At 36.1% G+C, this 16398-nt stretch overlaps 1 protein-coding gene across 1 annotated transcript; it reads left to right on the forward strand.

Moving 5' to 3' along the window:
• The first annotated feature begins 709 nt into the window (after positions 1–709).
• On the forward strand, positions 710–4410 carry LOC128984431 (uncharacterized). Its single transcript, XM_054403753.1, has 5 exons — positions 710–785; positions 1782–1938; positions 2546–2696; positions 3202–3352; positions 4241–4410. The coding sequence occupies exons 1-5, from the start codon at positions 766–768 to the stop codon at positions 4401–4403; spliced, it is 642 nt and encodes a 213-aa protein (XP_054259728.1). The 5' UTR covers positions 710–765; the 3' UTR covers positions 4404–4410.
• The last annotated feature ends 11988 nt before the right edge of the window (positions 4411–16398 follow it).

The raw sequence follows: 16398 nt of genomic DNA on the forward strand, positions 1-16398 counted from the left end.
TAAATATTTATTTATAATGGTGATTTCCCGATAAAAACCTATTAAATAACGGAAAAATTGAATTTTCTCGAAAATGGCCCAAACGATGTTGATAAAAAATAGTATGTTATAGACCTTTATATTCCGAACAAAATTATACAAATCCTATTGCTGTACAAATCACGGTTCAAAAGTTATTGTAACTTATGTTATCCCCCCCCCCCCAAAGAAAACCATAAAATGACGGAAAAATTAATTTTTGAAAAATAACCGATTTAATTAAAATTAGTAAACTAAATCGTAAAAATCTGTTAAGTAGGGAAGAAAGGGATGCTACAGAGAAACCCCTGCATGTTTACCTGTCGAACCTGAAGAAACGAAATAACTCATCAATTACCCGAGAATAAAATGTTTATAAATAATTCCTGAAATATGAGACCCTGATTTTTTTACATGGGCTTACACCACGAATACTATAAAAATCTTTTACAGTATTCATGGTTTAAACTGTACAGCACTGCCAGCACAATTACTTTCGGTGTCATTGTTAAATTAGCATACTCGTACTAGCAATCAATTAAACAATTAATGGATTAGTTATCTAGTGTATACTATTTAAACGAGTTCAAATAATAAAGGAATGGTTTCGTGTTTGTGTACGTATACAGACTTCTATGATAACATACAGTTTTAGTGTGAGTGATTGTTGTGTTTCAGATGTTACTAAGGCTACTGATTCCTTACCTTGCAACCTGCTTCGCTACAACCAGGTCTGCTGTGTCTGACATGTACACCCAGCTACCAGGGTGAGTAGACTAAGTGAATTTCCATTTGCCCGATTGGATTTTCAATTAAAATCTATTTAAATAGCATTATGTTTAACAAGTAGCCTACCTAGGTTTGCTGCTACAAGGAGGGTAATAACGTGGGACTACAACAGTTTACTTATTTTCCATAAGAATAGCGTGGTAATTTTTAATTTAGGATGTGTTGAATTTTCCCCATGACCAATAACCGTAACAATATACAAAATTATTTGTTTTTAAGCTCTAAAAAAATTGTACTAAGAGAAATTGGGACTTTGTTTGTTTTGAGGGTCAAAAATGAGAAAACCCAATTTTTACCCCACAAAACCCCCATAAAATATATAAATAAAAATTTGAACGAATAGTGTTTTTGGCCTCTGGGGACATCAAAATGAAAAAGTAAATCGGTTCCGGGCCCAGGTCTTACCATGAGAACTACGGTAATAACTAGTTCCCTATATGGGAAATTCGCTAAAACATCTAAACCAGCTGTTACAGATATTAGTATAGACATTCGGGCTAGTGACGTCTTTTGTTTATGTTTTTGATCAATACCGTTTCTGTTCTAATATTCGTGATTTTTACTTTAGTAATCGTGCAAAGTAAAGTATAGTTGATAGGCCTCTGAGGACATCAATAAAAAACATTAAATCAGTCTTGGGTTGAAGTCTTACATGGTCTTACCATGAGATTTTGGCTTACAGTATAAGACAATAAGACAATAGCATTCCCTATATGGGCAATTTCATAAAAAGCTGCTATAAAATACCACTGTCATTGTCTTTCTAATACACCATATTTGAGAATGTCAAATTAAAAGGCCAACTTATTATAAACCTGTGTAAATCGTAGGCCTATACCCACATCAACCAGCCATATGTGTTTATCGAAATTTTATTGTAAACATCTTTTAAGACAATTTTGAATTCGCTTGATCTGCAGGGGTAGGCCTATTTATTTATAATGTTGAAGGGTCTGATATGTGATTTGTGACAGAGGGCTGTTGCCCAGTCCTGTGAAGTACTTCCAGCAGAACGGCGACCTGATGGCGGTAGAGACCAGTGACAACTCTGTGACCACAGCCTCCTCTGCTCAGGACCGCGTCCAGCAGCCCAGACTGGGGTATCCGCTCTACTCTGGCACCTCGCTCATGGTAAATATACTTTGCCTAATACAATAGCCCTCGCCTAAGTCCAGAGAAGAGTCGCTAGCATTTTATGGTTCGAGGATACACCCAGCTTGAACATATATTTTGATTTAATTTATTTTTGCTTCCCACATTTTCTTATTTATCCTGCTGGAATAAAGACTTTAACGTTTCATTCAAACGTTTTAACATACACTGTACCGCTGATAAAAATATATTTTCGTTAATCCCTTGTCCAGTTTATTAATTTTATTTTTATTTATTTGTGCTTACTCTTGCCAATGACACTTTCAAACGTTTTTTGAAAGGAAACGGTTGAATTAATCCCTGGTCTTATATTGTGCTTAAGTAGTAAAATATGCTTTTATTTTTCATAATAATCATGATTAGTCTTCTAATCAAACTGAGATTTTTGATTTGCAAGCTTTTACAGCGTTTACCAATAAAATCCAGTGGTTTTCGGGGGCTAATCACGTTGTTAGTTGAAGATTTCTACTAGATAGAAGAGCCATCCTCAGTAGCTAGGCTATAGACCTCCTGCTCAGTCTCAGCCTAAACAATGATACGTCTACCACTATATGTATTCTAATGTAACTGCGAGTCTTCTACACAGGGAGGGTACGGCGGCACAAGCCCCGGTGTGGTCAGCCCGGTCAAGCTGGACCTGGGAGGTTTACTCCTGGGCACTGTGGTCGGCCTCGGCGCTGTGCTGCTCATCCCCAAACTCGTCAGCATCTTCTCCTACAACCACCACTACGGACGAGGTAGTACATGAGTGTGAATGTCTGTGAAATGGCAAACCTCTGTAGCACACAACTGTGTCCGTGTTTGTGAATTAATTTTCTTCATATAAACAAATATGTTATGTATAGAACATAGAACCAAACAACCAAACTAGTTTACTAGTTTATTCATGTGCCTAATTTGAAATTAATTAATCAGTGTTACCATTAGCCAACTAGTTTTTGGGATGATAAAAAAGAGGTTTGTTTAAAATATTGGAAGGAGAATAACTTAACGTGTTAGTCACAGTTTCAGTTTCCTTTTTAAAGTCAAATAGGATACGTGCAACCCACAAAAAAGGTAATTACTAAGAAAACTATAAAAATGAAATAGTAATTAATCAAATGTTGCATGGACGAGATTTTAATCACGTAAGATTAGCTTGATCGAGAGATTCTTAAAGTTAGTTCATCAGTCTCATAATTGTCTTGTTGACACAAGTGGTGGTAGCAGTCATTGATCTATCTGTTTGTCACCCTGTTCTAGCTGAAGAGGGTGGAGTCAGTGTATCTGCAGGACTAGCAGATGTCATGTCCAGAGTAGACGAGGCTCTTGCGTCACAGAACATCAACTCCACCGCGTGTATGGAGCGTGCTGCGTGTTCTCTCAGCCAGACATCATTGGACACCATCACCAGGTGAGCACTTCAGGCCGAATATGACTAGAACTCTGTACACGGGGGGCTATGATATCTTCGCGATCACTAATGAATTTCTTGATATTACTGCTAGTACAGGAGCCGGTCTGTCGACCACGGAGGAACGTGGATACATCGCCGTGATCACGGGAAATGACGTTGACGTATTTGCGGATTTGCGGTCGTAAGGGTGCTCTAAATTTCGCAGTGATCACGTGTTATGTTAAAAACTTCGCGGAGATAGCAGGGAATGATCAGGGAATGAGGCGGAGAGCCGTGATCATGGATTGTTGTCATGATGATAAAATAACGGTCTATCTTTATCTATATAGCGGTATATAGATGACCGCAGTCTCAGGAAGGTCACGAGTGAAAAAAGTGCGGATTTCTTCAGCCACTTGGCGACCTGATCCTCGCTAATTCTCGTTAATGTATGGCCATTGCATGATTTCAAAATTACTCAAATATCGTGACTATCAATTTGCTTCCATCATTAAGTTTTGGAAATCGTAAGTTCCTTTTAAATATTTCTTATTTTCTGATAGAATGTTTTTGTTAATTTCTTTTATTAAAGCTTTTAAAGTTCAGGGTTGGTGTGGTAATCGGACAGGTTGATGAGTTTGGCGAGGAGGATGAAGAAAGGGTTGTTGTATGTAGGTGTGCAAGTAAGGGGGAATGTACTTCTGAACTTGGGGGATGGGCTTCTCTGGTCATGGGATTAACATGGGATTAAATTTTTAGGCCTCGCCACTAAGGATGCCTCTGACTGAGGCATCCTTAGTGGCAAGGCCTAAAAATAAAGATTTAATAGTCAGTACTACCTCACAAGACCAGTAAGTCAGGGTTTAGCTGATATATTTATTTATTGAACTACTCGATTGTCTACAGGAACCCCTTGGTGAGTTTCCTGGTGGAAGGGTCGCGGCTGGAGCGGGCTCTACAGGCTGGCAGGTCAGGTCAGAGTTGTGGTCTGTTGTATCCTCGGTGTGGTGTCAACTATCAGTCAATCTCTGCAACCTTCGACAACGTCGCTGCAGCACTTCAGACCTAGCATCACACAGTGCATAGCTAATGTCAGTGATATGTTTGGAATCTTGTATTATTTTACAAAAAAATGACACTTTTTAAACATTTCCATACGGTACCTTGTTCTTCTTAAATATTTAATTGGTGGTTAAAATGAGGGTTTGTATATGGTTCTCTCTGTTTGATTATCTTTATGTGTCTTTAGCTAATTTTCTGTCCACTGGGTGGTATGTGTGGTTTGATTTTAATCCTAACCAAACATTGGATACAATCCCGATTACCTTGGTGTTCAGTTTCTAGGGTCTAGTGGCACTCGTTAAAATAGTTACACTGTTCACGTTAGACTTAGGGTTGTACTTCCTATCTTTGTACCTGATGAGCTATGATCTATGTTAAGAGATCCGTTAATGCAATTGTAAGGTAGTAAAACAAAGCATTTTAACAAAGCATTTAAAAAGGCATTTTATCTACTGACTATTAATATTGTAGTTATGTACACTAGTAATATAAAGTATAAGAAACCTACGATGTATAGTTATAGACATTTGTACAACTTACCTTTCTTGTAGGCCTACCAGAATTAAATATGTATTTTTTAGTTTTAATTTTTACAGTTAATGGCTTTTTGTTATTTTCGTTTATGATTAAACAGTTTTAACTAGTGCAGAAGATTTTATCCTTCCTTTAAATTCCACGTCTTGCTTCTAAACCCTATACATAAACTTTAACCACACGAGACAAACTTTATCTAAAGGAGAAACCCCTCTACGATAAAGTGATTTAAAATAGTAATTACATCTTTAAAAAAGTTTAATATTGGAAAACTCTTTGTAAAAACACTCGTTGTGAAACCCTCTTTGACCTAACCTCCACAGTTATATAAAACTGAAGGCAATATTACCGGTAATGTTAATAAATACTTGAACATTAGTGCTCTGGGTAATGAATCTAATCGTATAACAAACACAGTTGATTTGTAAACCCACATATTGAAAGTCATAATTGTAAAATCTTCCTTCCAAAACATGGCATCACACAAGGCCACACTAAAAAAACAGGCCGTAATGCTCGTGAAGCATGACGTCACGATAGAAGAAGGCAATGACGTAGTTTACCGTTTGTGATCAGCTGCTTGTTTTAATCTTTCCTTGGAAAATAAATAAACAAAAACCCTTTGTCACAAAAATATTAAACATTACGTCATTGCCGTCTTCTATCGTAGCGTCATGCTTCACGAGCATTACGGCCTATCACATCCACGGGTAGTAGCCCATTGACAGATGACCAAAGATGTGGAAGATTAACTATACAACTGATACAGGAAATTTAATGCTCTTGAGTGTGGATCCGACTTTTAAAGCTTGAGGCCAACCCAGAGTCACTGTTGTATGCCGAGCGAAATGTTTCATGCTAAATTAAGTTAAGACTCAACGAACATTTTCGAACAAATTATTATGATAACCAAACATAAAGGGTCAGTGTTTGACGTATTATTATATGTCAAGTTGCTGAATTTTCATATTCATTTATAATGATAATCATTAAATTTATGGAATGCACGTGTTGAAGAAATTTTGTGTCTAGGGTTAGGATTTTGTATCTGGACCATCTTTATCGAACATTGTGCCTGGGTACAATTAATCGATAAATAATTATATACAATTTTTTCGTCATACTGCACCAAAAACAGCCCTTTTAAACACATGCGTTGTGGGTCTAAAATAACCCTGAAGGAATAAAAACCCTTTTTAGTACCTAGGGAGTCAGCTGTTGTTAACTCAGTTGTAAATTTCGGTTGTAAGTAATCGCATATATGAAAAGTATATATTATAAAATAAATACAGTAAAACGGTTGTTGCTTATTGTTGCCTTCATGTCAATAGTTCAACATATCGTTAGTTGTACACTAAACACAATCGTAATTGACGAAATAATTGAATCACTTACTAAACAGCTGCTTCTTTACATTAGCAAAATTAAACCAGTTGGAAGTCGTTTTGAGAGGTTATTTTTGCATACAAACTAGTTTCGTTTTGTAACATAGTTTGTTTAAATAATGGTGCAATATGAATAAAAATATAGCTCATCACAAGGGCGAAATAGTTATTTGTGCAACTAGTGAGAAAAGTGAGCAATTGACTCACTCGAGAGAAATCCTTACTCACGAGCCGTAGGCGAGTGAGGAATGGTTTCTCGAGTGAGGCAAATGTACTTTGAACTCGAGTTGCACATTATACTTTTCCTACAGTTACCATAAAACAAATAAATTGGTGAAGAAACATAACCTATTTTTACACAGAAGTGAACTTTTAATATAACATTTAATGTGAAGTGACAAATACAACAGTACAACAGCTGACCAGCTGATTTACAGCCAGTGCTGCCAACGTATTTCGCGCGCATACGACGTTACGCGCTCACTATTTCGTGCATTCACGTTGCAAATCTGGAGTGAGACAAAGTAATTAGAGTGAGACAATGTTAACATTGTCTCACTGATGAGCGAATTGGCCACTTTGCTTTCTCAAATCAGTGAGAGAACATGTACATTGTTAGGTAACTGTAGGAAAAGTGTATTTTCAATAATGTTTGTGAAATTAGCGGAATATTAACCTGTAATATACAGGGTTTTCATAAAATAATGGTGGGGTTTTAACTGTCTGTAAAACTAGTATAAAACAAATTAAATATTTCATATTGGTAGCCCTGGATCCGGTAGCTCAAACAATTTTTCTTCGCATTAATTTAACCAGCTGTGTTTATTCTTGTGCTAATCGACAACCTACTTATTCTTTAAAATAAACTTCAAGTTGTATTTTCTTATCAACATGTTTTCCGTCAAGGAAAGCTAAGTGTGTAACTAAGTGAACTAAAGTCAGTGACTCTAGTATAACGGTCATTTATGAAGACATAGTTTATTCAAAAAAAAAAAAAAATAATAATAAAAAAATGCCCTAGAAAGGACCAGAGATGCAGTCGCCATTGTAATAAGAGAAATGTTGAACGTCTTGGCTGGAATAGATAGATCATCGTCTGGACGTCTGTAGAGCAAGAAATAGTTGTCATGTTGAAACAGTTAAGGCTATGTATAAAATCTTTTTAATATCAGGAATCAACAAAATAAATAGTTGTTTTGTATCTTTCTCGCTTTTTTTATTTCATAACTAAACCAAACCATTATTTTATGAAAACCCTGTATAATACAAAACTTATAAGGTACAAAAATATGGCTATAAGAAAAGGTAAATCTTGAGGAAAGTCAAAAGAAATCATGTATGACAAAACACAATTTCGTAGTCAAAATAAAACTAAAATGTAATACAGTGAAATTTCTTTATTTTCATACGAGGTCATATACAAGATTCGAATTTTACTAGGGGTTCAAAACTTGTCTCCGATGCATAACAAATCGACAGTCAAGAAATACATTATGATATAAATAGTAGTTTTCGTTACTAGTCTCTTTAAGCATTTTGTAGGCATTTTGGGACGATATCGTGTTTAACCGGAAATTCGATTAAGTCACAAAAAAACATTTTAGGACGAGTTACGAACAATATTTTTCATTACATTGTCATATCCCTATAACAGCCCTATAAAACCAATGGATTTTATCTAAGTGATAATGCCGCAACCCCTAGGTCTAGCCTGAAGTAATGTGAAAAACAATCCCAGGCTCGTGCCTAGCATCCTTAGGACAAAAAAAATCCCTATAATAGCAGAAAATACAAAATATAGCCAAAACCATTTGAAAATGTTGACTTTACCAAACAAATCGAACGAATGTATATTATTGAAGTATTTTAAAGGATCAGAACAGCTGATTTGTTTTATAGATAAGCTTTGACATAACCATATGATTCGAGTCAGTAAAATTTTACGGACTAGTCCGCAAAAAGCTATCTTTAGGCACTCAAAACGATCCGTAAGACAGGCTGTTTTTCAGACAGTGTAATAAAATAGTATATTACGTTACTAGTCCTGAAAATACGTGTTTACCAGACGAGTGTGGTCGTTCCCGTGCGAGACGAAGTTGAGTACAGGATTACCGAGTCCGGTACACACATTTTGGACGAGTTACGTACAATAGTTTACGCCATACTACTAAATCCGTACAAATCCTTATATATTTCCACCAACTAAAGGACTAAAAATCACTATTATAACCACTCACTTACTAAATTAATTTAGTATGGCGTAAAATAATTTATGTTTGTTTGAGACAGTTATTTGAAGAATAAAACAAAAATAGGCCTATTCAATATTTAAAATGTGTTGATTGTAGAAGTACCATTTACTCTCTAAGGATTAAAAAATGGTCCTCGGCTTCGCCTCGATTGTAAAACTTGACCTCGGGCCAAAAAGAGTCACTTTAGGCCCTAGTCATGAAATATACTATTTCATCACTTGACAACAATCTGATCTAATTGAAAAAATTCAACTGAAATTAGTCAGCTGTTTAATACCAATTCGCCAATTCACGTTAAACAGTTGTAATGAAAGTTGACCAGGAGCACTGTCCCTTTGAAAGCGCTATCTATAAATAAATCATAGGCTAAAGGGTGAAGCCCTGAAGAAAACTGTCATTTTACTTACCATTTGTCCCTGCGCTGGATCACAAGCCTTAAAATAACAAATAAATAAAAAAAACAATTTTCAATTAAATCAACCAAACTTTCATTCACTGAAAAACCAATTTTGGTTTAATTGAATTGAAAAAAAACCCTGTTAAGTTAGGACAGGTGGAAAAGGGATTTTACAGAAAACACTCTTTATTGTAAAGACTTATGTAATAGACAACATCAAATAATGTACAGTATTATGTTTAAACATACTGTATATTTATACACAAGAATACGAACTAACAATGTTCTAGATGTGTTGCACATTTAATTATGTGCATTACGAATAAACTTTTTCAAGTTTTTAGGTTTTTATCATAGAATTCTTAGATTATTTAAATGTTAAGCTTTGTTCAAAGCATTTTGCCATTTTCAACGTAATGAAATAAAAGGCACATGCTTATGTAATAGCAGTATATTGAGCTGCTAGTAAGTTTAGTAATTATGTTTTAGTAAGTGGTGCAGTCATTAGATACAATTTTTGAAGTTTTAAAACGTCATGAGTCCATTCATATTTCTTCACATTTTTTATCAAAGAAACTGGTATATAAAGGTTCAACACAACCCCCAGGGATGTTTTGATGGGGGGGAGGGGTGTTTGTGGCCCTTCTTTTGTAATAAGTATTGGTTTTTATGCGGAATCAAAACTAAAGTTAATTTTGATAGCTCATTTCAAAGTTATATCTGCAAAGGTCAACTTGATGTCATAAACAAACCATTATTCACAAAATGAGTGTATTTAACCACTGGTAGAACAACGAGTACTTATTTATTTCCTTGTCTGTAATTTAACTTATACTTATACGTGTAGTAGGATTTTCACTCCGAGAATGCTGACTGTATCAGACCTTTTACATTAAGAAAATTAAAAATTACTAAAAACCAAATTGGAGTGCAGAGTTCAGTTTTGTACTGTAATAATCCACCTAATTTAGTAGAATACTAGCTCGTTCTACGCACGGGGATAGTGCAGTCAGTTGAAGTCACTGGTTAAAGTACTACCTCAACTAACTGAACACTTTATTCTGGTTGACAATTCCATTAACAAAAGTGCTCTTGTCTTTTTCGTGAAACACTGAGAAATAAAGACATTAATGCGTCACCAACACACATACACAAAAAAATATAGAATTTAATTAAGTAAGGAATTTGCTACGGTTTAACCATAGCAAAGTACATATAAAATTAGTAAGCGCCGTCAATGAGTGGAAACCTATTATGTAAGCTATTGGCGACAATGATTTAAAAAAAATTAAGTTTCCCAGTCCTAAACAACACTGATTCAAGGTCTTTTTCCCGGTTGTAAAAACTCAAGAACAATTTGATACACAAAGAATCTCCGGTTCCTGACCTGGATGATGCCTAGTAATTTAATTTCACATTATTGCACTTGCGATTAATTAAATCCGTTATGTAAGGGAACCCCTTTTTATCTCACTTGGTTTGGATTTTCTTTCAAAACGCGATCGGAAATGGTTGTGGTAATTGTAAATAACATAATGTAACATATCAGTGACAGCTAGAAAAAATTACCTTGATATTTTGTCTATGTCTTGATCCAAACTAACATCTGTTCGTTATTTCATAGATGACGTATGTGATAAACATTAGGAAAAAATTTGGAAAACTGGGGGAAACGCACAAAATTGGGTTTTTTAACGTTTGTCAATTAATTTATAAAGTAGTGAAGCCATATTTTAATGGCTATATAGACACACTAATTTATTTTTCTCTATTGTTTAGGTGAAGTGGTAGAAAATGGCTATGGTAGATGTGAAATTCTATAGTATGCCGTAAATTTAAAGAAGTAAGTTTTATCAAATCGTGTCCTCCCTCATTGCAAACGCAAAGCTTGAGTGTAACTGCAATAAGCATTTTATAATTACTGTATATGCCAATCCCGTACGAAGGACGGGTACTCTGCTAGTTTTATTTATATACAGGGTGTTTCGGTAAAGCGTAGCTGGCTATGCAGATTCAGTGATTCAGATTCTACATGCAAAAATAAACCGAAAATATAGAATAAATTTTTTTTTTCGATTTTGGCTGTTTAGCCGTAATCCGCCATTTTATATTTTTTTGAAAATAATTAATAACTCTAAAGCCCTTGGAGATATTTTTATGAAACTTGGTATACACTTTAAGGCTACACGTATTAACATTCTCCGAAAATATCTTTGGTCAGGCTCATCAAATGTAAAAATGGCGGCCGTTTAAAATTTTGTTTTAATGGCTGTTTTTAGTTGATTTTTACTTTAAAAATTTTAAATGGCCGCCATTTTTAATTTGATGAGCCTGATCAAAGATATTTTCGGAGAATGTTTATACCTGTAGCCTAAAAGTTTATACCAAGTTTCATAAAAATATCTCCAGGAGTTTTTGAGTTAAATTTATTAATTATTTTCAAAAAAATACAAAATGGCGGATTACGGGGCTAAACTAAGGCGAAATCAAAAAAAGTTAATCCACATTTTCAACTTATTTTTGCATGTAGAATCTGAATCTGCATAGCCAGCTACGCTTTACCCAAACACCCTGTAGATTAAAGATTATTATTGTACAGTAGTCTATTTGAAAATAGACAATGTATTATTTTTTTTTTGCAATAAATGACTTGATTTGATTTGAACACATTTCTGTGCGTGTTCAGGGTTCCATTTTTTATGTCAGTTATTGGGAATGAAATGATCCCATTCCATAGTTTCTATCTTGATTGGAACTACTTTTAATTTAAAAGACCTCTCTTAGCAATGACAATTACTTAGTCCTTTTTGTCAAATCGAACCAACAAGGAGCTCGCTAAGAGTTGTATGGATTAAAACTTGTTAACACTACTTACTCGTTCACTTCTTTGTAATTAAAACATCAACTGCACAGTAAGCTTTCGCATCCATCGGTGTTACGACGTGCTTTCATTAACTATCAACATTTACATAGCGCTACCGACAACATGAAAATGAGTACGCTTTCTAAGTGTAATATACACGAGGTTGTAGTTTTGTTCTTGTGGTTTTTGCCAATAAATGCTCTGTCTGATGAATTAGGCCTAAAAGTTTCTCGCAGTCTTATACTAAAAGATTACAATTGGTTTAACGACAATAACTTTAAGATGCTTTATGAGTGTATTACTAGGACAGTTTATAGATACTACGAGGGTAGGACAGTGATGATCTTTCCTGACGAAGTAAATGACGCTTTTATCGAAGCTTTCTTAGTTAAAGGAATAAATGCAACTTCTGCAATAAAGAAGAAAAATAAATTAAAAAGCTGGGAAGCCTACCACAAGTTTTATCTTCTCTTTCCAAAAGTAAATCGAAGCAACTTTAGTTACTACGAAGATTTTGTTTACAAAGTGGAAAAATCTTCCCTCGTGTTAATTATATGGCCTCCAAACACAACCATGGAACAGGTTTCGAAAGTCCATAAAAAATTCTGGCAGTTTCGGCTGATAAAAGTGGCAAGTTTCATTCAGGAACGTACCAGTGATGTAGGTGTTTACGTGTACATTCCGTTTAATAACAAACGTTGTGGCGACGGAGCTACCCCTTATCGAGTCGATACATGTACTCCGAACGGATTCCTGAACAATTACGATGTTTATTCCGGGATCACGAGGCTCACAAACTTTCACGGTTGTACGTTGAATGTCGTCGTCAACATCCAGTATCCAGATTGCTACTTGGAGGACTTACGGAACGGTTCTTGGGCAGTTCGAGGCAACATAAACTACATGTTGAACGCATTCAGGGATCACTACAACGTCAGCTTTGCATTCTACAACCTGTTCAACTTGACATTCAACTGGTATTACTACAACACCTCTATAGAGGCCACCATGCGCCAACACGAGAACGAGTCATACGAGTTCGGGGTCGGAGCGTTCTCTTTGATGACCAGAAACGACAACCCTTTCATCGAGTATACGTTCGGGCCGGACCCGGAGTGTTTAGCCTGGGCCGTTCCCAGCTTCGCCGGCGAGCGGCCGTCCATATGGATGACGCTGGTCAGCGAGTTCCCCATCGTGGTTTGGTGTCTCTTAGGTACTGCGATAGTGGTCGGCACAGCGTTCGTAGCATCGTCAAAATATGTCGAGGACAATAACCTGAGTACAATCAGAGTTATTCGCATTTCCCTGATGATGGTGTTCGCTATGACTTCCGAATCGCCTAAAATGAAGTTCCTCTTTAGGTCGCCGAACGTGTACCTTTTCGGATGGTGTCTGTGTGGTCTGGTGATCCGCTGCGCCTACGAGGCCTCCCTAGGAAGTCTGCTCACGCTCACAGTTCCAGCACAACAGCTAAAGTCAAACAAGGAGCTCCTGGAGAGAAATTTCAGGGTAGCGGGAGGCGTGCAGATGTACACATTTTTAGAGGAAGCCTCCACCAGAGATGAAGTTCTAAAGAAATTGATGAAGAGATTCGAGATTCTTCCCCCTATAGACGGAAGGGAGATGAGGAAACGAATTATATTGCACAAGAACCTCGCGATCATCCAGCCTGATCACTACACCAACTTAATCGCCACAAGAGCCGCTGCACACTTCAAGACCGGCTCAGGCATCACCTCCATCAAACCGTGTCTGCTCAAGACATTCTCTTCTCCCATGATCATCAGGAAGGGGTCGTTCATGTCTGATTTGCTCACCTCTTTTTCTACACATATCTTTGAGGCTGGACTGGGTCAATATTGGAAATCACTAGAAACTAGTGTTCCCATCTGGGAGCCGTCACAGACCCGTGGGGCACCTCTTCATTTGGACAAATTGCGTGGAGCGTTCATTTTCTATTTTACCGGAATCACAATTTCTACAATTGTTTTTGGTTTTGAAATGCTCAAATCACAATCCGGACAGTGATCACTTATACATCACATCACATCCCGAATAGGCGGCCCTCTTTTATAAATGGGTCCGGTAGGTTGTTTGTTCAATTTTCAATTATGTTCCATCGCGTGAAATGTTACAATTTGGCTAGAGAATACAGTTAATGTGGTGTTTTGCTCATAAATGTGTTTATGTTCAACCTGATAACATTGTAAAATCACTAGCTGTTTCTGTGAAATGGGCAACACGCCAAGTGGCAGGGAGTTGAGGAAGAGAGCGGCAAAATCATTTTTTAGACAGTGTAAAGGTGTTACAAAAGTCCCTAGAAAAGTAGCATTATTAGTTAATTAAAAAAACATGATCATGTGTACAGTAAGTGTTGTAAGTAACGCTAAAAATGATCTTTGATGGTGTAATTAACGAGTTTGATGGAAAATGTAAAAATCCCCAATCATGTAAAGTGTTAGTAGTCAGAGTGTTTGTAGTTACATCGTAAAACATTTGTTTGGATTAGAACTCGTGTGGTATAATTTACCAAATTTTAATTTTGTAAACCTGCCCTCGGAAATAAAAATGTGTACTTCAGTAAAAGTTAAACTAATTGCATTTAATTTATGGTTTACGTATTTACTTTACTACTTTATGCAGGCACTCTTATTAGCAATCTAAATAAACACATAAAACGATTCTTATCGTTGTTATTTCGGATGAGCGTGTCAAATCGTAAAATTCCTATTTGAATTTAATTATTCAAATCGAAGGAGGAGGATGGGGCGCAACTACAGTAGGCGCTGCTACCCAATATAATCTTCGGTTAGCATGTGACGCTCTCAGGCCCCGCGTCACATGCTAACCGCGGGCCTACAAATGAGGCCTAAAGATGAGATTAAATATTAAGTTACCAGTGTATTTTTTGTTTTGTGTTTTTGATGTCAGACGTATTCAATTCAATTATTAAAAGTATTAAAGTATTAAATTACACAGTGTACAGTGTATTGAATACAATCGTATCCATAAATATATAGCTACATTTTCAGGAAAATAGGCGAGAGATAAGTATGATTCGGATCTCAGGTCTTATAAAAATGTGGTACTTACTAATCTATTGATTGGTGAACAATTTAGTAGATTGTAGAACAACCTACTAAATTCGGATGGAAGAGTGCAGGGCTTTGGTAATCAAAGTCCACGGTTCAGACCCCTCCAATTACCAATGATTTTTTAGCGATGTTATAACGCAATGACCCTTTTAGTGTAAATCGGTTTCAGGCTGGAGCCTAACGTCTTGCGATATGAAGAAGACCATGGTAGAGACAGTTTATTCTATACACAAGATTATAGTGCACCGTGTCAAATGGTATGTGAATGTGACGATCATAAGCTTGGTTCAACCACTATGTTTGGTTATATTATTTAATACATTAATACTTTTTTAATGGAATATCGATTCACTAGGAAAAGTAAGGAGAGTACATGTACAACCCCTATAGTTTGCTGATAGCCGAATAAAGCGGACATTGCTGCGGGGAGGTGTCTCTTGCGTGTTAGACCTTATCACGAATTACGTAAACTGCACACGGACAAAGACCCTCAGAATCTTCCATCTCACAAGATCTCCACATCGTCTGGCACCTCATTGTTCGTTAAAGATGTCACTTCCTACACTTCCTTTCCTGTCTAACTATAAGGAAGTTTGTATAGCATCTGTGTGAAGTATGAGATTAAGTGATTATGAGCCTGTCTATTAATTAAATCACAGTAAACGTTTACTTATAGTTTGAAGGCCACTTTCTGAGCTGCGAGACGTAATACATTTAAGGCTCACCTCAAGAGACACTTTATCCCTCAGTGTAGACCAAATTTTTTACAATTTAATAATAACTAACTGTGGTCTATTAAAATAGTATGCAGATTTCTTATTTGATTATTTTTTATACTGGTAATGCCAGTGGCTTCGTGAGAAACCTCTAGCAACCTCTGGCCTGTGAAATGGACTGAAATATCAAGAAAAGGTCTCATATGCCATACACGTTTCTTCTTAAGCCAATTTGCAAAATACGAAAGTGTTACATAATATGATATACCACCGTTCTCATCCTCCGACCCGACATCATTTTGCATGTTCCAGCCTATAGGAACCATGGTTTGTAGAGATTTTAAAGTGCATCAGAATTGTTAAATACAAAATTGTTTATTTGAATACATAAAATGGTTTAATGAAAACACTTTTACAAATACTGGTTTACAAAAATATATGTTTTATTTAATTTTAATATTTTTTGAGGGAAATAATGAAAATTGGTTAAATGGGGTATCTGCATGCTTGAAATCACTTAGTGGTAGAATCGATCAAATCAATGCTTTTGCTGTTCATTTATAAAAACAAATGGTGTCTCACGAAATTATAAGAGTTTTCCTCCAGCTTACTGCAGTCATTTCTTTTCATTCTTCGCACAACAATAGAATAACGAGCCCATATTAAAGGACGACAGTTAGAAATCAAAACAAGAGTAAGACGAAGTGCATGGGTAGACAAAGGTCGGTGCAGTAGGCCTATGTTGCGGAGTCGTTTAGCA

The sequence above is a fragment of the Macrosteles quadrilineatus genome, unplaced genomic scaffold, assembly GCF_028750875.1.
Source record: "Macrosteles quadrilineatus isolate MER2022 unplaced genomic scaffold, UCM_ALF_1.0 Scaffold_1__1_contigs__length_201487025, whole genome shotgun sequence".
Classification (NCBI taxonomy): Eukaryota; Metazoa; Arthropoda; class Insecta; order Hemiptera; family Cicadellidae; genus Macrosteles; species Macrosteles quadrilineatus.